Genomic DNA, 19,554 nt, shown 5'->3' on the forward strand with positions numbered 1-19,554 from the left:
TGCTCGCCTATCATTCATCGACTTCAAATATGGCTTATCATCTGAAATATGTAAGTATTAGCAACTTTACATGACCGCTCAATCTAATGTTAACCTAGAGAAATGTGCGCTGTTCAAGTGTCTGTGCAGAGTGTGGAAGCTGAACAGTAGCGCTCACTGCAGGACAGATGGAGAGGCGCCGCTGTGCTCACTTACTCCTAAAATACTCCATCATTTTGTTCATACAGATAAGAGTAATATATATTTCGTTTATTTGTGTGCAATCACAATAACAATAAAAAATTGCGCTTTTGTAAAATAATGAAAGCAAACCGGATGCGCTTTCTGCCGTCTCGGTCTCCGTCAACTTGAGCGCAAAACTCTGTGTATATCTTTGCCTTACAGACATTAAAAATATATAGAGAGTGAAATGTCTACTTTCAAATAAACCAATTCAAATGGAAAACAAATATTATCTGATTATGTAATCCATATGAAACATGCATACAGGCGCATCACTACTTCATCTCTTGCCGAAAACAAAGAAAGCACTAGTTAATCAAATTATTAAAATGTTAATGCAGCCTCCTTACTGTTTTTCCCTGACACATTCATAATCATTACTTCTGCTGGTGCGCTGTGGCAAGCTTTATGCGTGTGCTTGATCGCTTATTAGGCTATGTAGGCAATTAAAGGCTCATTATAATGATTTAAATGGTTTATTAATAAACGTGCGATTAGTTGACTAATGCTTAAAATGAAAGACTACTAGTCGACCAGAAAAATCCTTAGTCGAGGGCAGCCCTACTGTGAACACAGTAGGCAGTAGGCTAAGCACACGTGACATGCCATTCCCGCATCCGCATCCGCGACTTCTCACACCTTGCCCGGGAAAAGACATCAGCAGTCCGAAAAGAAAAGAAAAGAAAAAGAAAAAAAGCCCGAGATGAAGCCTGTGTATCATTTTCAGGTAACTTACGTTCATAATCCTGTGAAACCTTTTTGGCTGTTGACGTTAATAACGTGTTTAATGTAAGTAATAATTTCACCACCACCAAAGCATCTGCCTTATTATTTTAGTTTCCATGACTTAAAATGCATTATATAAAGACAATGAGGCAATAATGGTTGATTAATTAAAAATAATCATGTTTTCATTGAATAACACTGCTAAAATACATAATGTAATACAAAGTAAACAATTTATGTACATTACATATTATTATTATTATTTATATCTGATGAAGGCCTGGATAATGGCTGAAACGTCATTTTAATCAATAAAGTTTTCACCCCTTCAAGATTGAGTGCTGCACCTTTTTCAATTGACATGGCTTTTTGATTTTTGGTTGCACCTTCTCTATCATTGGTAGAGCACCTCCTCTCAGTAATTTTTCATTACATATTATTACAAATGCCTTCAAACGGCGCCAAAGTCCTGGTAATTGCTGTTGTTACACTTACAGGAGGATCAAATCCTTGTTTAATATTGACCAAGCATTTAATTCAAATATCCACTAAATCTTTAATTTTTGGCCACCTTTTTGCAATAAAAATGCTACAGCCTCTATCATTTCTTCAACAAAAACATGTGGACTTCCCAACCCTTACAAAAATTAACCATGATTTTATCGTAGTAAAACTGCTTAATTTTCTTTTGTGTGATTTCTGAATGTTTGACACAATAAAATCAATCAGACAACTGTATTAATAAAACCATAGCCATAGGTATTTATAATATTATTCTAATTATAAATAATACAATTTAATTACAATTAATTTATTTATTTACTTTTATATTTGATTAAAGTTCTATTTTGACCCCTATAGTAGGTTTTTTTTTTTTTACTATCATTTTATTTGAGGGAGGGGGCACAACAATACAATTATGCTTAGGGCACCCATTTGGCCAACAGCAGCCCAGGAGCTACCTTTTGATATTTCAGCCCAAACCGGGACCGGTAAGGATTACATGTCAGGACTCAAACTCGGTCACCAAGAGTTTTGCTTTAGCATAATTTTTGGTCACAATAAAGTGCATCCACACTGCTGATATGTTTTGCTAGTTGTTGTGTACATGTTACCTGTGTGCATGAAATAGAGACTGACAGCATCAAAATGTGTCATCGGGGAAGCGCTAATTAAATGTTTCAGTCAATGATTTTGGTCCTCCAAAACTATTTCGGCCAAAACTGAAAATAGTTTTTTGTAAATATTAAATAAAAAAATTGAAAATATTATTTCCAGTTGCCAAAATTTCAGTGCATCACTAGTCTTTTTCTTTATGTTATGTCATTGACTTTCCTACACGTGCCCGAATGTTTAGCCCGCACCTCTAGTTTGACAGACTGTGTTCTGAGCCAGCGAGGGCATGTCCCGTTCTCATATGACCCAGGATCAGGCTCCTCTGTGACCTCGGCAGGATTCGGTGGAGGGAAGGTGAAAGAGATCCAATCACCCTCTATAGCTCCACTCTGGAACTGGAGACAGCCAGTGTCCTTCTTTTGTGCTGAAGTTTGTGTTGAACTTTCCCACCTCAGACTCGTTCATCCATTACTCTAATACAGGTCACGGGTTGGGGTTTGAGTTTGACTAGCTGCTGCTCGCTCAGCATAAAATAACAACCTCCAGCCATCGGCATGTTTCACCACGGCTCCTGGTCTCGATGGTCTCGCACTTTGTTTATACTGCCCTTCCAGACTAATGCAGCTACAGCCAGAACTACAATACCATACTTTATTTCACTGCACAATGATACAAATGTTCAGCTACTCAGATGGAAAGCATAAGGATACTGACCACTTTTAGAAATAGAAGGTCAATTTGGGATACAGCCCCTGCATCTAAATATGCCTACTTCCCTACAATATAGTAGGTGGAAAACAGTGCATGAAAAGAGAAGTATGTCTGAATTCATAGTATTCATAAAACAGTAGACGAAAAGTATCTGGATGACCCGCTGAGATTCTGAAGTACTATACAGAACATACTTTTTTAACAGTCACGAGGTTCGTAACTCATCAAATGTACTAACAACTCAGTATGCAATTTCAAATGCACCTAATATTCCATCCATACTGTATTACTCCCCACTACTCCTAGTGTGAGTAGTATGGTAGCATGCTATTTCAAATGCACCCCCATTTTAAAGTGTCACCTCCTAAATATGTGGAAAGACAAGATAGCCTTTTGGTGCCTACTCTGCTCTACAGCACATTTCCTTCCACAGAGACACACCTTATGAGTGCTGGTATTAGCGTTAGCGTTAATCTCCCTGTACCCCTCGATAAATCAGCCAGTGTGCTGTGTTTTACGGCTCAATTCTGGAAGCAGAAAGACCTTCATATGTACATTCTTCTAGTCCTCATTATTTATTACCCGTAAATCCCAAATAATCACTCTCCTTCTGTCACTAGGCTTGTTGGATTGTTGAATTAAATTTTGGAGAGACATCCATCTAAGCTCCAGAAAGACATACACTTACACTGAAGGAGGGCCCCAGGCCATATCTAGAGGTCAGAATATGATAAAGAAATGGGGTGCACTTTTTTGACTTGTAAACATCTACCTAGCAACCTAGAACAGCAGTTCCCTTTCTGGGGTTCACACTTACCTTACAGGGGCACCAGTCTCAAATATGGATGCAAACAACCTTTTCATAGGTAGTTTCTAGTAGGGGTTGCACAGACTAGTCGATAAGTCAACTTTAATGCTCTGCCATGATGCTTTAAGCTTGGTGTCAACTAGTCACTTGTCATATAGAGGGTGCAACAGGATCAGAAATCCACATTTACGCTCTGTTTCCAAACAGTTAAAATGACAAATAAATGCATATACTGAAAGCGCTCCACAAGACGTGATTATACCATCTGGATGCTCAAAACTGAACAGGTGAATGCATGTTTTAAACAGCTTATTGTACAGGTAAGTTAATCGCCGTTCTAATCTAATGCGCTACTGCATTGTAACGCATACACATAGGCTACAGACAGTAGGTCGTACATCACACACAAGGTGTTCGAGTCTCAGCTCAAAGGTTCAGGCTTGTTTGTTCATTATTGTTGTCATCAGTGACTAGTCAACATTGACTCGATTTTCATCACATAAATGTAGACTTCGTTCAACCCCTAGTTTCTAGAAATGCTCCAAACAATTGGTCGCTGATCAAGACCAGCTGAAAATAACATCTTTGATTCAATAGGTGGTCTCTAAACATTCACATTTTTACAATGCAGTAGATGTGAGCATGCTCACAACAAATGTGAGAAGTGTGGTAAATCAGTCTCAGTCTCCTCCGGGCTACAGTACTAGAGGGCTCAGGTTTTCTTATATGTAAGGAGGGGGGCTTCAAGGACAAAAAGTTGAGAATCACTGACCTCGAACACTCTAGCAGCTACATAGCAATGCCTTTGCAACCATCCAGAATCGTAGCAGAGCCCTAGCAACCAACTATTTGCTTGTGATGTACACTAAAAATGCCTACTAAATGGCTAAATATAAATGTAAACAACCTAGCAAACAGCTAGTCATGTCCTAAAAACCACAATACCTTAGCCACACCCTAGCAAATATCAACCCCTTAGTGACCACCAAGAAAACCTTAGAAATTGCCTAGCAATGCCCTGGCAACCACCCAAAGCACCTAAGCATAACCTAGTAACGCCTTGCCAACTATCCAGAACTCCTTAGCAGCCACTTAGCAAAACACCTTGGCAACCATCCAGCAATGCCATCCAGACCTCCCAAGCAGCCACCTAGCAACACCTTGGCAACCATCCAGAACACCCTAGCAGCAACCTAGCAACACCTTGCCAACTATCCACAACTCCCGAGCAGCCACCTAGCAACACCTTGGCAACACTTCAGAACACCCTAGCAGCCACCTAGCAACACCTTGGCAACCATACAGAGCACCTTAGCAGCCACTTAGCAACACTTTGGCAACCATCCAGCAATGCCATCCAGAACTCCCGAGCAGCCACCTAGCAACACCTTGGCGAACATCTAGAACAACCATAGCAATGCCTTTGTAAAATGACTAAATATAAATGTAAACAACCATTTAGTTATGCCCAGAATATCATAGCAACACCCAAACGCACACCAACCCCTTAGTGATTGCTCAGAACACCTTAAAAGTGCCAAGCCAAGCCCTGGCAACCAACCAGAACACCCTAGCAACAACCCAGAACAACATAGCAGCCACCTAGCAACACCTTAACAACCATACAGAACATCCTAACAATGCCCAAGCAACCAACAAATTGCTTTTGATATTCCTAATTTGTGAGTTGCTTAGGATAAAAACTGTTACATGACAAAATATAAATTTAAACAACCTAGCAAGCATGTAGCTATGCCCTGGTAACCACTCAAAATACCATAGCCACACCCAAACACATACCAACCCTCTTAGCGACCGCTCAGAACACCTTAAAAATTGCCTATACCTCCCTGAACACTCTAGCAACAACCCAGAACAAACTAGCATCCCCTTAGCAATGCCTTGGTAACCATCCAGAACACTCTAGCAACCAGTCATATTCTTGTGAGGTTCCTCTTTTGTAAATCACATCCACTAGAACCTTAGAAACTGAAGAGGTTGGCAATAAGTGGTGATGAGTTTGACTAACTTTATATGATAAAATGTACAAATCTTTAATCAACAACATTGTTATTGTACTTAATTACAGTATACTTGCATGTAGTATGTGTAAAATAATGTAATGTATGTTTGTGCAAAGGGTCAACCCGCACAATATGTAATGTCAACATGAAATGAGATTCAAATAAAATTATAATGAAATGCAGTATGAGCTGATCAGAACTCAGTGTTGTCCAGCCATCAGGGGACTTGGAGTTTTTTAGGAGGGCGTAAAGTTACGGATTGCTAAGGTGGTATTATTAGACACCAGTGCTCAGCCAAGCAGACAGATTCCATGTCTGATCTGCCCTTCCTGCTCGAACCGCACAAGGGCGAAGCCCAAAGCGTGCATATATAGTCCATCTGATCAAATGAAGGCGCGGCCATGCTGTTAAGCAATCATCTTTTTGGCTGCGTCTGATAAGTGGAGTCTGTACTCTCCAGATGGTGTGTGTGTATGCGTGTTTGTACGTGTGTTTGTGTGTGTCTATGGATGCAACTCAGAGAGTCACAGGATGAGGTCAGTCTGGCCACACTGATCGGTCTTTCCCATGCTGCCAAGATCAGAATCCGATCCCAGGAGAAGGAGCACGGGACGCACAGCACGGGCTTGGAGCTCAGTCTGGAAAATAGTGCGCAAATGCTTGAGTTCCAACACTTCAGCAAGAAAAAAACAGATAAAAGAGAGCATACTTGGTGCCAGCATGGTGCCAGAATAGTGTGGAATTGTAATGGATTCCTGGATTCCGGTTTTGGCTCTGTAACAGTGATAACCTGGGCAAAGTTTGGAATGGAATTCTAACATACTTCTACTGTATACTGCCTACTGTTTATTTATTTATTGTTTATTTATTTTTTGCCTTTATTTTGATAGGACAGTAATGGCACTTTTCCACTGCGTGGTACGACTCGGCTCGGTACGGCTCAGTACGGCACGGCACGGTTCGGCTCGGCAGTTGACAGAAAGGGGGGGTGGGATCGGGTCCATGAGCCAGGACTCGAACTTGGGACGTCTGAAGTGTACTGTGCTACATGTCGTTGCGCTGCCACGAGGCCATTGTCACTAATGCCTACTATTTTTTTTAAATAGTATGTGAAAAAGTATGCAGGCAGTATGCAACAAGAAATGCTCTACCTGCTGGTAGATGCCACTGGTTCCAAAAATGTGTCCTTTGATGGCCATTTTTTGCAGGCTACATATAAATCGCAAGTATTTCATTGCAATACAGTAGAACAACTCCCTTTGAGGTGAATGGGTTAGTATTCATGCCTTGTTGTATATTGAACTTCAGGAAAATGTAGTAACCTGCATACTGTGCACAGTATCCATAATGCATACTGGACCCCTAGTTGGAGTAGTATGGTGTTATGCTATTCCAAACATTCCTAGTTTCTTATAGAAATGACAGAGCACATTGATGTTGTTTTTAATGATAAATTGATGAGTCCACGTCCGAGGTCATGCCCCCAGGTCTGAGATCGGCCCGTGGCAGTGGAATAGCATTAGATGATATGAGAGTCAGGAAGGGAGAGTGAGAGGAGCAGTGAAAAAACAGGAGGGAATAAAACCCCTCAACTGGGCAATTCAATTAATCTGCTTTTAGAGGAGTGAAGAAAAGAGAGAGGGAGACAGAGATAGTGAGAAAATGTGATTAATCAAAGTGAGTCACTCACAAGAGGGTCCACTGAAAGGTTTACTACCTAACAAAATTTGAAAAACACAATTAAAATGAAGGCTATAAGCAATTGCAACTAATCAAGTGAATTTTTGGCAGCTTCTTTAAATAAAATGAAAGTGAGTGGGACCTGGGGCTGGTGAGCTCCAAAAATGAAGGCCATGAAGGTGCCATTAAAGTAGTCCATATGAAGTCATACAGTAGCTATATGTAAAGAACTGACAGACGCTTAAAAACCTAAGAATATCTCATGATAATACTAAATAAATCTCTAATTTCTTAAGTTTAGGGTTATTGTAGTTATTAATAGCATAATTTAAGAACAGTAGATGTTATCTTGTATGTAGAAGTTAACTTGATTGTCAAAGTAGATGCAAACTTGTACATACAAGTAAAAATATAAGAAAACTTGTATGTAAAAATGAACTTGTATGAATGTGTATGTCAGGATTATGGATTTATCTGTGCGTGTTTTTGCCCCTGTGACCCAGTTTCTTCCTCATGTTGATTGTGTTAATTTGATTCCAGGTGTGTCTCGTTCCTCCCCAATTATCCTGCCTTTCAGTTCTTGTTTGTTGGGTCTGCTTGTTGAATGTCCTCCTTGTTCTCGGGTTTCCTGTGGATTATTAAAGACTGTGTTATTCAAATACTCCTTGTTTCCTTGTTCCTTGCTCCCCGAGTGAATTGTGACAGTGTAGAAGTAAACTTTTATGTAAAACTAAAAGTACACTTGTACTTACAAGTAGAAATAGAAGTTAACTTGTAAGTAAAAGTAAACTTGACAACTAAACTTTTATGTACAAACAGAAGCAAACTGGTATGTACAAAAGTTTACCTTTATATACTGTACAAGTTTGCCTTTGTTCGTACATAAGTTTGTTTTTACTTTTACAAGTAAAAGTAAACTTGTATGTAAAGGAAAAAGTATGCTTGTATGTGTAAATAAAATTGTATGTACAAACAGAAATAGAAGTGAACTTGTATGTAAATGTAAACTTGTATGAATGTGTACAAGTAAACTTTTATGAACAAATAGTAGCAAACTTGTATGTAAAACAAAGTACACTTGTATGTATAAGTAAACTTGTACTTACAAGTAGATATAGAAGTAAACTTGTGTGTAAAAGTAAAGTTGACAAGCAAACTTATGTACAAACAGAAGCAAATTTTTATGTACATTAATGTTTACTTTTATATACAAGTTTGCTTATATTTGTTCATGAAAGTTTACTTTTACAAGTAAACTTATACTTACAAGTAGAAATAGAGTAAACTTGTGTGTAAAAGTAAAGTTGACAAGCAAACTTATGTACAAACAGAAGCAAATTTTTATGTACATTAATGTTTACTTTTATATACAAGTTTGCTTATATTTGTTCATGAAAGTTTACTTTTACAAGTAAACTTATACTTACAAGTAGAAATAGAAGTAAATTTGAATCTAAAAGTAACTTGACAAACTTTTGTGTACAAATAAAAGCAAACTTGTATGTAAAAGCAAAAGTATACTTGTATGTACAAGTAAACTTGTATGTACAAGTACAAATTGAAGTGAAGTAAACGTCTATTTCTTCTGTGTTGTTGGTCATATGTGTGAAAGTACACTTCCGTTTTCTTGTGTTTGTGGTTTTGTAGTTCAGAAATAGTTCATTTTCTCTCTCTTTCTATTTCTGTCACTGTATTTGATCTGCAGGTCTAACTGGCTGAAGCCGTGCTGTGGGAGGAGAGCAGCGCTGTGGCAGGTGTGTTTGCTGAGTGCCGGCTTCAACTGTTTCCTGGTGGCCTGTGTCGTCTTGGTGGTGCTCTTACTGACTTTGGAACTGCTCATTGATACTAAGCTTCTACAATGTGAGTATTAAAAGAGGTTCAGATCCCTTTAGAAGCCAATCTGGGCTCAGAATGAGGATTTACAATCTAGTTGTTAGTACACATGCTCTGACAAATCAGCGGGGCGTATTTGGAGTTTCCGTGCGAAAGCACCCTCTGGCCTTCAGATGGAGATTTACTACTGATGACAATCTGTAGTAAATCTGATTGTGCATGACAATCGCAGCTTTTGCCTAAGTTATTACTTCAGGAATCTAATGTATAGCTTATTAGAGTCATTCGTTCCAGAATCACACTACAATGGTCAAGCTGTATGTCATTTGTTTGGGATTCACTTTACTGTAGTCACACATACTTACTTACCTGGCAGGGGAGACACTATGATCAAGAAGGTGGTTGCATTGCACTCCGGCCGTGCTGACCCCTGAGAATTCCCCAAATGTGGGAATCACGACTGCATAATTTATGGTAGTGGGGGAGTGCGTTTGCACTCGGCAGTCATGGCCTAATGGATAGTGAGGACTTGTAACCACCACTTGGATGGGTTAAATGCAGAGCACAAATTCCGAGTATGGATCACCATACTTGGCTACACGTCACTTCACTCACTCACTTTCAATCACTTTATATATTTGATTCACTAAAAAGAACCGACTCACAAGAGTAATTCGTTTAGGAATCGGTCTACTCTGGTTGTGCTGTACTGTATGTTTTTGATTCACTAAAGAGAAGTGGTTTATTGGAGTCAGTTGTTTGGGATCTAGACTAGACTGGTCAGTTGTTTAGGATCTAGACTAGACTGGTCACATTGTGGGTTTTTGATTCACTAAAGAGAAACAGCTCACAAGAGTCATTTGTTTGGGAGTCAGACTACACTGGTCAAGCTGTATGTTTCTGATTCACTAGGCAGAAACAGCTAATTTCTTTTCAGAGTCATTCATTTGGGATTTTGACTGCATTGGTTGAGCCATATGTCATTTGTTTGGGACTTGAACTACTACAGTAGCATGGTTTTGATTCATTAAAAAGAACCTGCTCATTTGTCTTTTGTTCTGGAATCAGACTGGAATCAGAAAATCATTCAGTTTCAGGATATTTTCAAAAAATACAGGATATTTTAAATACGAACTGGTTCTCATTTCCCAACCTAAGAAATTCAGACTACCTTGGTTATGCTGAATGTTTTTGGTTTCCTAAAACTAAAAGATTCAAAAGAGTCTTTTGTTTGGGATTTAGACTACACTGATTTCACTGAATGTTTTTGATTCACTAGAAAGAAGTAGCTCATAAAAGTAATTTGTTCAGGAATAGGGATGGGTACCGAGAACCAGTATTTTTTGGACCGGTACGTAATTGGGTCGATACCGGAATACCGATAAGCTTCAGGACAAACTACCGATAAGCTTCAGGACAAACGATACTCTTATCGATACTTGCGTTGTTTTATCTCCGTATACTTCAATGTTAATGACAAATTAGAAGCTGCTGCTTGTCATTATCCTTCACTGAATGATGTGGCCGAGGTTTGCTCGACGTGCATGTGATATCCATGCGCATGTGCGGTGTGTGTTTGCGTGCAATCAGTCATCGCGGAAAGAGTGAAACGTTCGAAAGTGTGGGCTCATGTTACAAAACTAAGTGACACCAGTGTCAGATGCAATATATGCAGTAGTGTAATAGTGAACAAAGGAGGCAGCATTAGTAATATAATGAAACATTTAGTAACAAAATACAACATCTACCTCAAGCAATACGCTGCATTAGGTTATGTCTCCCGGTTCCAACTGCAACTCGCGAGACACATTCACATCAAATGTTGATTCGGTAGAGTTACACTCACGAGACCCTGCACTTATTCGCAGTCACAAAAGTACATTATTTCCGCGTGCTTTAAAGCCTTGCCGGTTAAACGTTTAATTTGCATGCTGTTCTAACATGTGCTTATTCAGAGCACGTACACCTGAAGCGTCTGTACACTAAAAGGCCGGTCAAACAGCACCTGATTACTTAGTTATCTTAGTTATCGTCTGATTGCGCTAATACTGTCAAAAACACACAAGGTTTACATATAAACACAGTTAATTATGCCTAAAATGAAAGTGGACAGTTGAGAGAAAAACAGATGTGTGCAGCTCTTAAAGCCACAGTACTAAACATGCTGCCGCTTGTCATTAAAGAGATAGTTCACCCAAAAATTTAAATTCTGTCATTATTTACTCAGTCATGTTGTACCAAACATTAATTTTTATTTATTCTTGTGCTGGACACAAAAGAAGATATTGTGGGTAATCAAACAGTTGCTGGTCCCCACTGACTTTAATAGTAGGAAAAAAATATGAAAGTCACTGGAGACCAGCACCTGATTAGTTTCCCACATTCTTCAAAATAACTTTTTATGTTCAACAGAAGAAAGAAACTCATTCAGGTTTAAAACAACTTGAGAGTGAGTAAAGGATTACACAATTTTCATTTTTGGGTGAACTATTCCTTTAATGTTAATAAAATAAAACAAAGAGAAAAATAACTGACTGCTCTTGACTGAAGAACTTTAATACAGTTGCTAATACAGTAATACAGATTAATACAGTATTTTTTGCACCAAATAGTATCGATAACAGTATCAATAAGTACCTGTATCGATAAGCAGTATCGGTATCGATAAAATGTAAACGATACCCATTCCTATTCAGGAATCAGGCTACACTGGTTGAGCTGTATGTTTGCGATTCAAACCATTGTAGTATGTTTTTGATTCACTGAAAAGAACCAACTCACAAGAGATTCGTTCTGGAATCAGAAAATCTTTTGATTTCGGACTTCATTAAAAAAACAAACCAAAAAAAAAAAAACCATTTACTTACTCAGTCAATTCTGAATAAGAACTGGTTCTCATTTCCCAAACTAAGACATTGAGACTACCTTGGTTACACTGTATGTTTTTGATTCCCTAAAACTAAAAGATTCAAAAGAGTAATTTGTTTGGGATTTAAAATACACTGAGTACTCTGAATGTTTTGATTCACTAGAAAGAAGTAGCTCATAAAAGTAATTTGTTCAGGAATCAGGCTACACTGGTTGAGCTGTATGTCATTTGTTTGCGATTCAAACCATAGTAGTATGTTGTTGATTCACTGAAAAGAACCGACTCACAAGAGATTCGTTCTGAAATTAGAAAGTCTTTTGATTTCAGACTTCATTTTAAAAAGCGTTTATTCATTCAGCCAGTTCTGAGTAAGAACTGGGTTCTCGTTTCTGCATTTTATATTTACATAACAATACATTTATCTGGACAATTTAAAAGTACCATGAATACAGTATACAAACACTTATCTCTCATAGCTATACGTCTGCAATTGTTGCTCTAATCTCTGTGGAGATTATTCTCGGTAAACACATTGTGAGTGACATTTGCTTAGCTGCTATTTGCCTGGACATTTTCATTTCTCATAAGAGCCTATTGTAAATCTGACCGTAGATCCCCATTCACACTACGGTGGAAAATCACGGCTCAGTGTGCAGATGAGTGCACACTAAAGAGAGAAATGTGAGAGATGACAGAGGCATAAGTCAGCCTATATCGCTCTGTCTTCTCTGGCCTTTACACAGCCCTGATAGACAGATGGAGGGGGGAGAGACGGATGGGAGCAGTGGAGGAGTGCAGGACAGCAACCGGCCGGCGAGATTAATGGAAGGAGGGATTGAGAGATGAATGGACTGATGTACAGATCAGTGAACAGAGCAAACTAAGACATATGGGCCAGGAGATTGGCGGCGTGTGGAGAGAGCGAGCGAGAGAGGGGGTGATAACTGAATGCAGTAGATCTCTTGCACCGTAATAGAGCAGATAAATAGACAGATGCAGGATGCGGATGGGTGGAATATCATATCACAAATGCCTAATGCTTTCAGTTCAGGCAGCTGCCATAATGAGATTGAGCAGCCACTGTCCTCGGCTTGCGACACGGATGCGGCACATGTAGGAAATTTGGCTTCCCTCTTGAAAAGTTCCTGTAAGGAGGAGTTTCATATGGGAATAATTCTGAAGAAGAAATCACCCATTTTGTATATTTCAAGGATTTTTATGTAATGCTTAATCAAATAGCTTACTATTATGTGAGGTTTTTAATGTGTTATCTACTGTAAATATACATCAATAATTTGTGAAATGTTCTGTTTTTGGTGAAAGTTTCTATGTGTTGTGTAAACAGTTTAAAAGAGTTTAATGATTTATTTTAGCTGATTTGCAAAGTGCTTGGAAATTGTAGTAAAATCAAAAACATAGTATTACCTGACCTTAACAACAGCCAAAATGAAATTAAAGTTTAGCCTTTTCACTTTTTTAATTCTTATTGTGGATGATTTTGCCAGTTATTCTAATTAAAAAATGGTATATGTGATGTATAAAATCAAGTTCTGCCCTACAAATTGAATTTTGAACACTGTTTTATGTTGAACTTCTTATACAAAATTTTACAAAAATGAATGGTAAAATGGCACACAGACTTCTAAAACAGTAGTGAAATGAAGTGAATTGTTTTGACATATTCATTAAAATGAACCATCCAAATGAACCGATTCGCTAAAATGAATTAAACTTCTCAACACTAAATACAGTATGATTCAAAAGTTTGGATACAAGTATCTTATGCTCACCAAGGCTGAATTTATTTGATTAAAAAAAAAATATATAATAATAATAATAATAGTGAAATATTATTAGAATTTAAAATATATTTTTTTAATATTTCAGTATATTTTAAAATATAATTTATTCCTGTGATGCAAAGCTGAATTTTCAGCATCATTACTCCAGTCTTAAGTGTCACATGATCCTTCAGAAATCATTCTAATATGCTGCATTTATTTGGAATAAAAAAGTTTTCATCAATTTAAAGGGTTAGTTCACCCAAAAATGAAAATTGCCCCATGATTTACTCACCTTCAAGCCATCCTAGGTGTATACGACTTTATTCTTTCAGACAAATACAATCTGAGATATATTTAAAAATGTCCTGGCTCTTCCAAGCTTTATAATGTCAGTGAGTAGATGTTATTTTTCAACAGTCCCAAAGAAGTCCAATAAAGCGAATCCATCCATAATAAAAAGTGCCTCACATGGCTCCAGGAGGTTAATAAAGGCCTCCTGTAGCGAATCGATGCGTTTGTGTAAGAAAAATATCCATATTTAAAACATTATAAACAGTCTATAGCTTCCGCTAACTGTCGTACACGCAAGCCGCTCTGAGCGGATGACGAAGGATGTAGACTTGGCGCATGCGCCAGTGAGAAATGACGAACGCGGAAGGATTTGTAAAGAAAAATGTCAGAGGATTTCGATATAAGCCAAGAGGAGACATGGTTTTCCTTTGCTAAAGCATGGAAACTTTGCTTTCTTTGCTCCTGTAAACAAGCGATGGTTCTCGCGAGACTAGCATATTCCCGCTGGAGCTTACGCTACGCATACATTCCTCATCCGCTGGAACGCCACTCTCTCGTGAGCGCGTGTACGACAGTTAGCGGAAGCTAGAGATTACAGTTTCTAAAGTTTTAAATATGGATATTTTTCTTACACAAACACATCGATTTGCTACAGAATCCCTTTAATGCATCATTGCTAAACAAAAGTATTAATTTCTTTCAAATCTTTACCCCAGACCTTTGAGTTGTATATATTTTGAGAATCTATAGCGCTTTACATTTGACTGTATTGTAATCTGATTTTTTACATGAAGTAAAAGCAAAATCTCTTTGAATTGTGTCCACAGTCAATAATGCATTCCAGTTCGCCTGTATCATCCACTGGATCAGCCTGGTCATCCTGTCCGTGTTCTTCACTGAGGTGAGTGTGAATCTGTGGAGGATCTCACTGAAGTATCCTGCTTTTCTTTTTTCTTTCTATTTTTGCTCAAATACATTTCTCGTTAAACATTTCTCATCATTCTTCCAAAACAAAGTTATCTGAGATGTACTTTTTGGAGAAACATCTAAGACTATTGTCAATATTCAAATGAAAGATAACAAAGCTATAAAAGAGCAACGTGTCAGCATTAAAAGTGTGTTTAAAGGTCACAGGCCACTAAAACAACTAAGATGCTGAGTCTGAGACAATCATGATTTACACAGAGCCACCAGGCTTACTAGAAATAGCCTCTTTTACAACTATCGATATAGTAGGTTTCAAATGAATGGTGCCACTACGGGACGTTTGAAGTATTTGATGTAAGGTCTCGTCTGAATGTTTATGCTGTAGGGGTGTCTTAATTGAACCCAAGAAAAAGCAGTTTCACATAGTGCTGTTACTGTACTTTCAAAGTGTGTATGTGTGTGTGTGTGTGTGTGTCCTGACACGTGCTGACTTCTATTGATTCCCATTTCTTCAGATCCAGTTGCATTTGTCTCTGGCTCTTTTAAAGCAGACTTGCATTTATTTCCTTCAACTTGCGTTTTGCTCGTCGATAAAGGCTCAAGAGACGGGAAGGTTTCAGCGTCACATGTTTTAGAGAGCGAAGTAGTGATAGAAAGCGATAAAAAGACTAGCTTGTGCCACCTGAGTCAGCAGTCACTAAAACAGCGTCTCCTTCGAGTGCTTCGATGAGATCTCGCCCGCTAGCGAGTTTATGAATACATATTGCAGGTCACTGATAAATTATGAGCTGCGTTCTGAGACAAGAGGAAAGAAAAAAATGATTCGGCTTGGAAATGGGTTTTGCGGAGGTTATTTCGCCACCAAATGGAGGTGAATTCTGTTGCCGCCACATCTCGATATCACTTAGATTTTGAATTACCCTACGTACACATTTTCCCCGCAAGCTCATTATTTACGTTTGCTGTTCGTGGGTCGCTGGAAAAGTAATGTTTGCCAGGTTTTTTGTTTTTTTTTGCCCAAGGCTTCTCTCTTGCCTTTCACTAAACGCGCTCTGTTGTTTTCTTGTGGATGGTTTCCCAGAATGCAATGTGCTGAAGCATCAGAAATCTGATCAGTGATTTTCATTAATATGCTTCTTTTCTCTTTCTTTCTGTTGGTCTTTCCACTTATATGCTCTCTCTTCCATGTCTCTCTCTTCCTCTCCCAGACTGTCTTTAGGATTGTGGTGCTTGGGATTTGGGATTATATAGAGAACAAAGTTGAGGTAAGCTCCCCGGGGTCCCATTAGTACGGGGGGAAACAGAGTGAAGAGGCGAGCCCTTGAAACTTAATGAAGGATGAGTCTCTATCTGGTGCAGTGACACACTCTCAATGTCACATTGTTGCCTGAGTGGGCCAGGATCCATGCTAACTGCACTGTGATTGGCTGTGTAGTTTTATCGACCACACCCACTCATTAAATAATAAATATTGCATTTTTGTCATGTCTGCCTGATATGAATGTTTTTAAAGAGCATTTACTGATTATTTTAAGGTGCACACACTCTCAAGGAAAAATGTATGTTTTGTAAAAGATAAATAATTCAACATAAGTATCATATATATATATATATATATATATATATTAGGGGTGTAACGATACACGTATTCGTATTGAACCATTCGGTACGAGGCTTTCGGTTCGGTACGCATTACAAACCGAACGATTCGTTGGACTAATCCTATTATATTTGGAAATAGTGAAATATAATGTTCTCAGTGCCACTGCGCTTAACAAGGCAGCCCAAACGATGTAACAGGCAACGTGCTGTCTGCCCCGCGATAACCTCCCCGTGCTGGGTTGCGTCGAAAGACGACGATCTTGTATCGACGATAGCCAGAGATATAGTCAAAAACATCAATTGTTGGCAATATTAAGATATTTGACATTTCTAATTAATGTAGGCCTGTTACATTCTTATTTTTATTAGGCCTATTATTATTAAGTTACTTTTATTATTAAATTAAAATTACAATTAATTTGCCAAATAACTGACGTGCTGCGAGGATAACAAAAGATTAGGCTATATATTTACTCCTCAATTAAAATGTTTTAAAAAATGTATTTTAAAACAGGTCTATACAATGAATTATAGGCCTATGATTAAAATATTAACACTTCAGTCATCAATAAAAATCAATGAAATAAAAAGCTTTTATTTCAAGCACCGACTTTCAAAAACAACCTGTTTAACACGAAATATGTTTCTTCTCATTTTTTTTCACTATGTAATGTTAGAAATATTAAGGGAATAAATAAAAACAGATAGCTATATACTGTTATCAGCATATGTTAAAGTAGATTCGTCTCATCGTCTCTGAGAGAATATGTGGCGTCAGATGCCGAAAGCTCCGTCATTCCGTTTTTACTTTCACTTTCTGTATAGTGAATTGACTGAGATTAAGATGTTTACAGTCATAACCCTTGCTTAAAGTTTGCATGTTGCTTGTGTGTGATATCCATTGGCTCGCCTTCATGGTTTAAAACAGAAATATTTCCAACATTGTGACGTAACCAATTACCCCCGTACCGAACCGAACCGTGACACCACTGTGTCGTATCGAACCGTTACACCCCTTATATATATATATATACACTGCCGTTCAAAAGCTTGGGATTAGTAAGATTTGTAATGTTTTTTAAAGAAGTTTCTTATGCTCATCAAGGCTGCATTTATTTGATCAAAAATATTGACAAAAAAACTGTAATTTTGTGAAATATTATTGCAATTTAAAATAACAGTTTTCTGTTTTAATATACTTTAAAATATAATTTATTCTTGTGGTGGCAAAGCTGAATTTTCATCAGTCATTACTCCTGTCTTCAGTGTCAAGTGATCCTATTTTTTGGGACATGTGATACTTTTTTTCAGGATACTTTGATGAATAAAAAGTTAAAAAACAGTGTTTATTCAAAATAGAAATTTTCTGTTACAATATACACTACCGTTCAAAAGTTTGGGGTCAGTACATTTTGTCTTTGTTTTTTTAAAAAGAAATTAATACTTTTATTCAACAAGGTTGTGTTAAATGGATAAAAAGTGATAGTAAAGACTCATGTTGTTAGAAAAGATTTCTATTTTAAATAAATGCTGTTCTTTTTTACTTTTTATTCATCAAAGAATCAAAGAAAAAGGTATCCAAAAATATTAAGCAGCACAACAGTTTCAACACTGATAATAAATGCAGCATATTAGAATGATTTCTGAAGGATCATGTGGAAGGCTAGAGTAATGAAGAAAATTCAGCGCTGAATCACAGAAATAATTTATGTATTAAAGTATATTAAAGTAGGAAACCAATATTAGAAATTGCAATAATATCTCCCAATATTACTGTTTTTTCTGCATTTTTGATCAAATAAATACAGCCTTGATGAGCATAAGAAACTCCTTTAAAAAACATAAAAAATCTCACTGATCCCAAACGTTTGAATGGCAGTGTACATACAGTATATATATATATATATATATATATATAGGTGATATAGGTGCGCACACACTCAAACATATATTTTGTGTAATAGAAATAATGGATAAAATAATAAATATATTTATCATTTATAATAAATAGTGTGTGTATGTATAGAAAATATTTATTCATGTCCACCAAATAAATAAACAAAAAGGTAATAGGTAATGCAGCTTTTTATTTCACATTTGTTTTTCTGAGGAAAATGGGAGATATAAACACAGAATTTAAATTCTGTGGGTTTTTTTTCTGAATTCTGGGACGGAGAATACAAAATAATGGTAATTGTGACTTTTTATCTTACAATTCTGACTTTTCTCAAAGTTGCAAGTTTATAACTCACAATTTTTTTTCACAAAAAAAAAGTGTTTATATCTTGCGATTTTGAGTTTATATCTTGCAGTTCCGAGGACTGTAATATATAAACTCATTGCAACAGAAAAGTCAGAATTGTGAGATAATTCAGTATTGTGAAATATAAACTGAATTGCAAGGAAAAAGTCAGAAATATGAGGAAAAAGTTGCAATTACTTTTGCATGGATTACTTTTTTTTTCATGGTGTAAACTGGCCTTCATCATTTATTAAATAATACATACATTTTGAATTTATTTCAAATGTATTAAATAAAAGATAGTTAGTATGGTATGTTATTAAGTTGAGTTTCTACATTAGAGCATTCCCAGGTATGTAACAGCCCATAGTATTAAATACACTTTTACATGTTACAAGCTGAAAGACATATGATAGTTTGTTGTTGTTGTTGTTGTTTTTTAATTAGGTATTTGATGGTGCTGTGATTGTACTCTCTCTGGCCCCAATGGTGGCCTCCACGGTGGCTAACGGCCCCAGCAGCCCCTGGGACGCCATCAGCCTCATAATCACCCTCCGCATCTGGAGAGTCAAGAGAATCATTGATGGTAACACACCATTCACACACTCTCCCACACAATCTTTTCTGACACTGTCTTTTTAAAAAATTATATATATATATTAATATTTATTTCAGTTTTAAACACAATAAAAATGAACATTCTTTCCTTATTAACTTGT

At 37.3% G+C, this 19,554-nt stretch overlaps 1 protein-coding gene across 1 annotated transcript in view; it reads left to right on the forward strand.

Annotated features, from left to right (window-relative positions):
* Positions 1 to 19,554, forward strand: part of tmem266 (transmembrane protein 266) — an 81,734-nt gene that overhangs the window by 49,744 nt on the left and 12,436 nt on the right. Inside the window, exons 4-7 of the mRNA XM_016448500.1 lie at positions 8,993 to 9,147; positions 14,892 to 14,965; positions 16,200 to 16,256; positions 19,283 to 19,421. Coding sequence (XP_016303986.1) covers positions 8,993 to 9,147; positions 14,892 to 14,965; positions 16,200 to 16,256; positions 19,283 to 19,421 — 425 coding nt within the window. The remainder of the gene's footprint in view (positions 1 to 8,992; positions 9,148 to 14,891; positions 14,966 to 16,199; positions 16,257 to 19,282; positions 19,422 to 19,554) is intronic.

The sequence above is a fragment of the Sinocyclocheilus anshuiensis genome, unplaced genomic scaffold (assembly GCF_001515605.1).
Source record: "Sinocyclocheilus anshuiensis isolate Anshui unplaced genomic scaffold, SAMN03320099.WGS_v1.1 scaffold387, whole genome shotgun sequence".
Lineage (NCBI taxonomy): Eukaryota > Metazoa > Chordata > Actinopteri > Cypriniformes > Cyprinidae > Sinocyclocheilus > Sinocyclocheilus anshuiensis.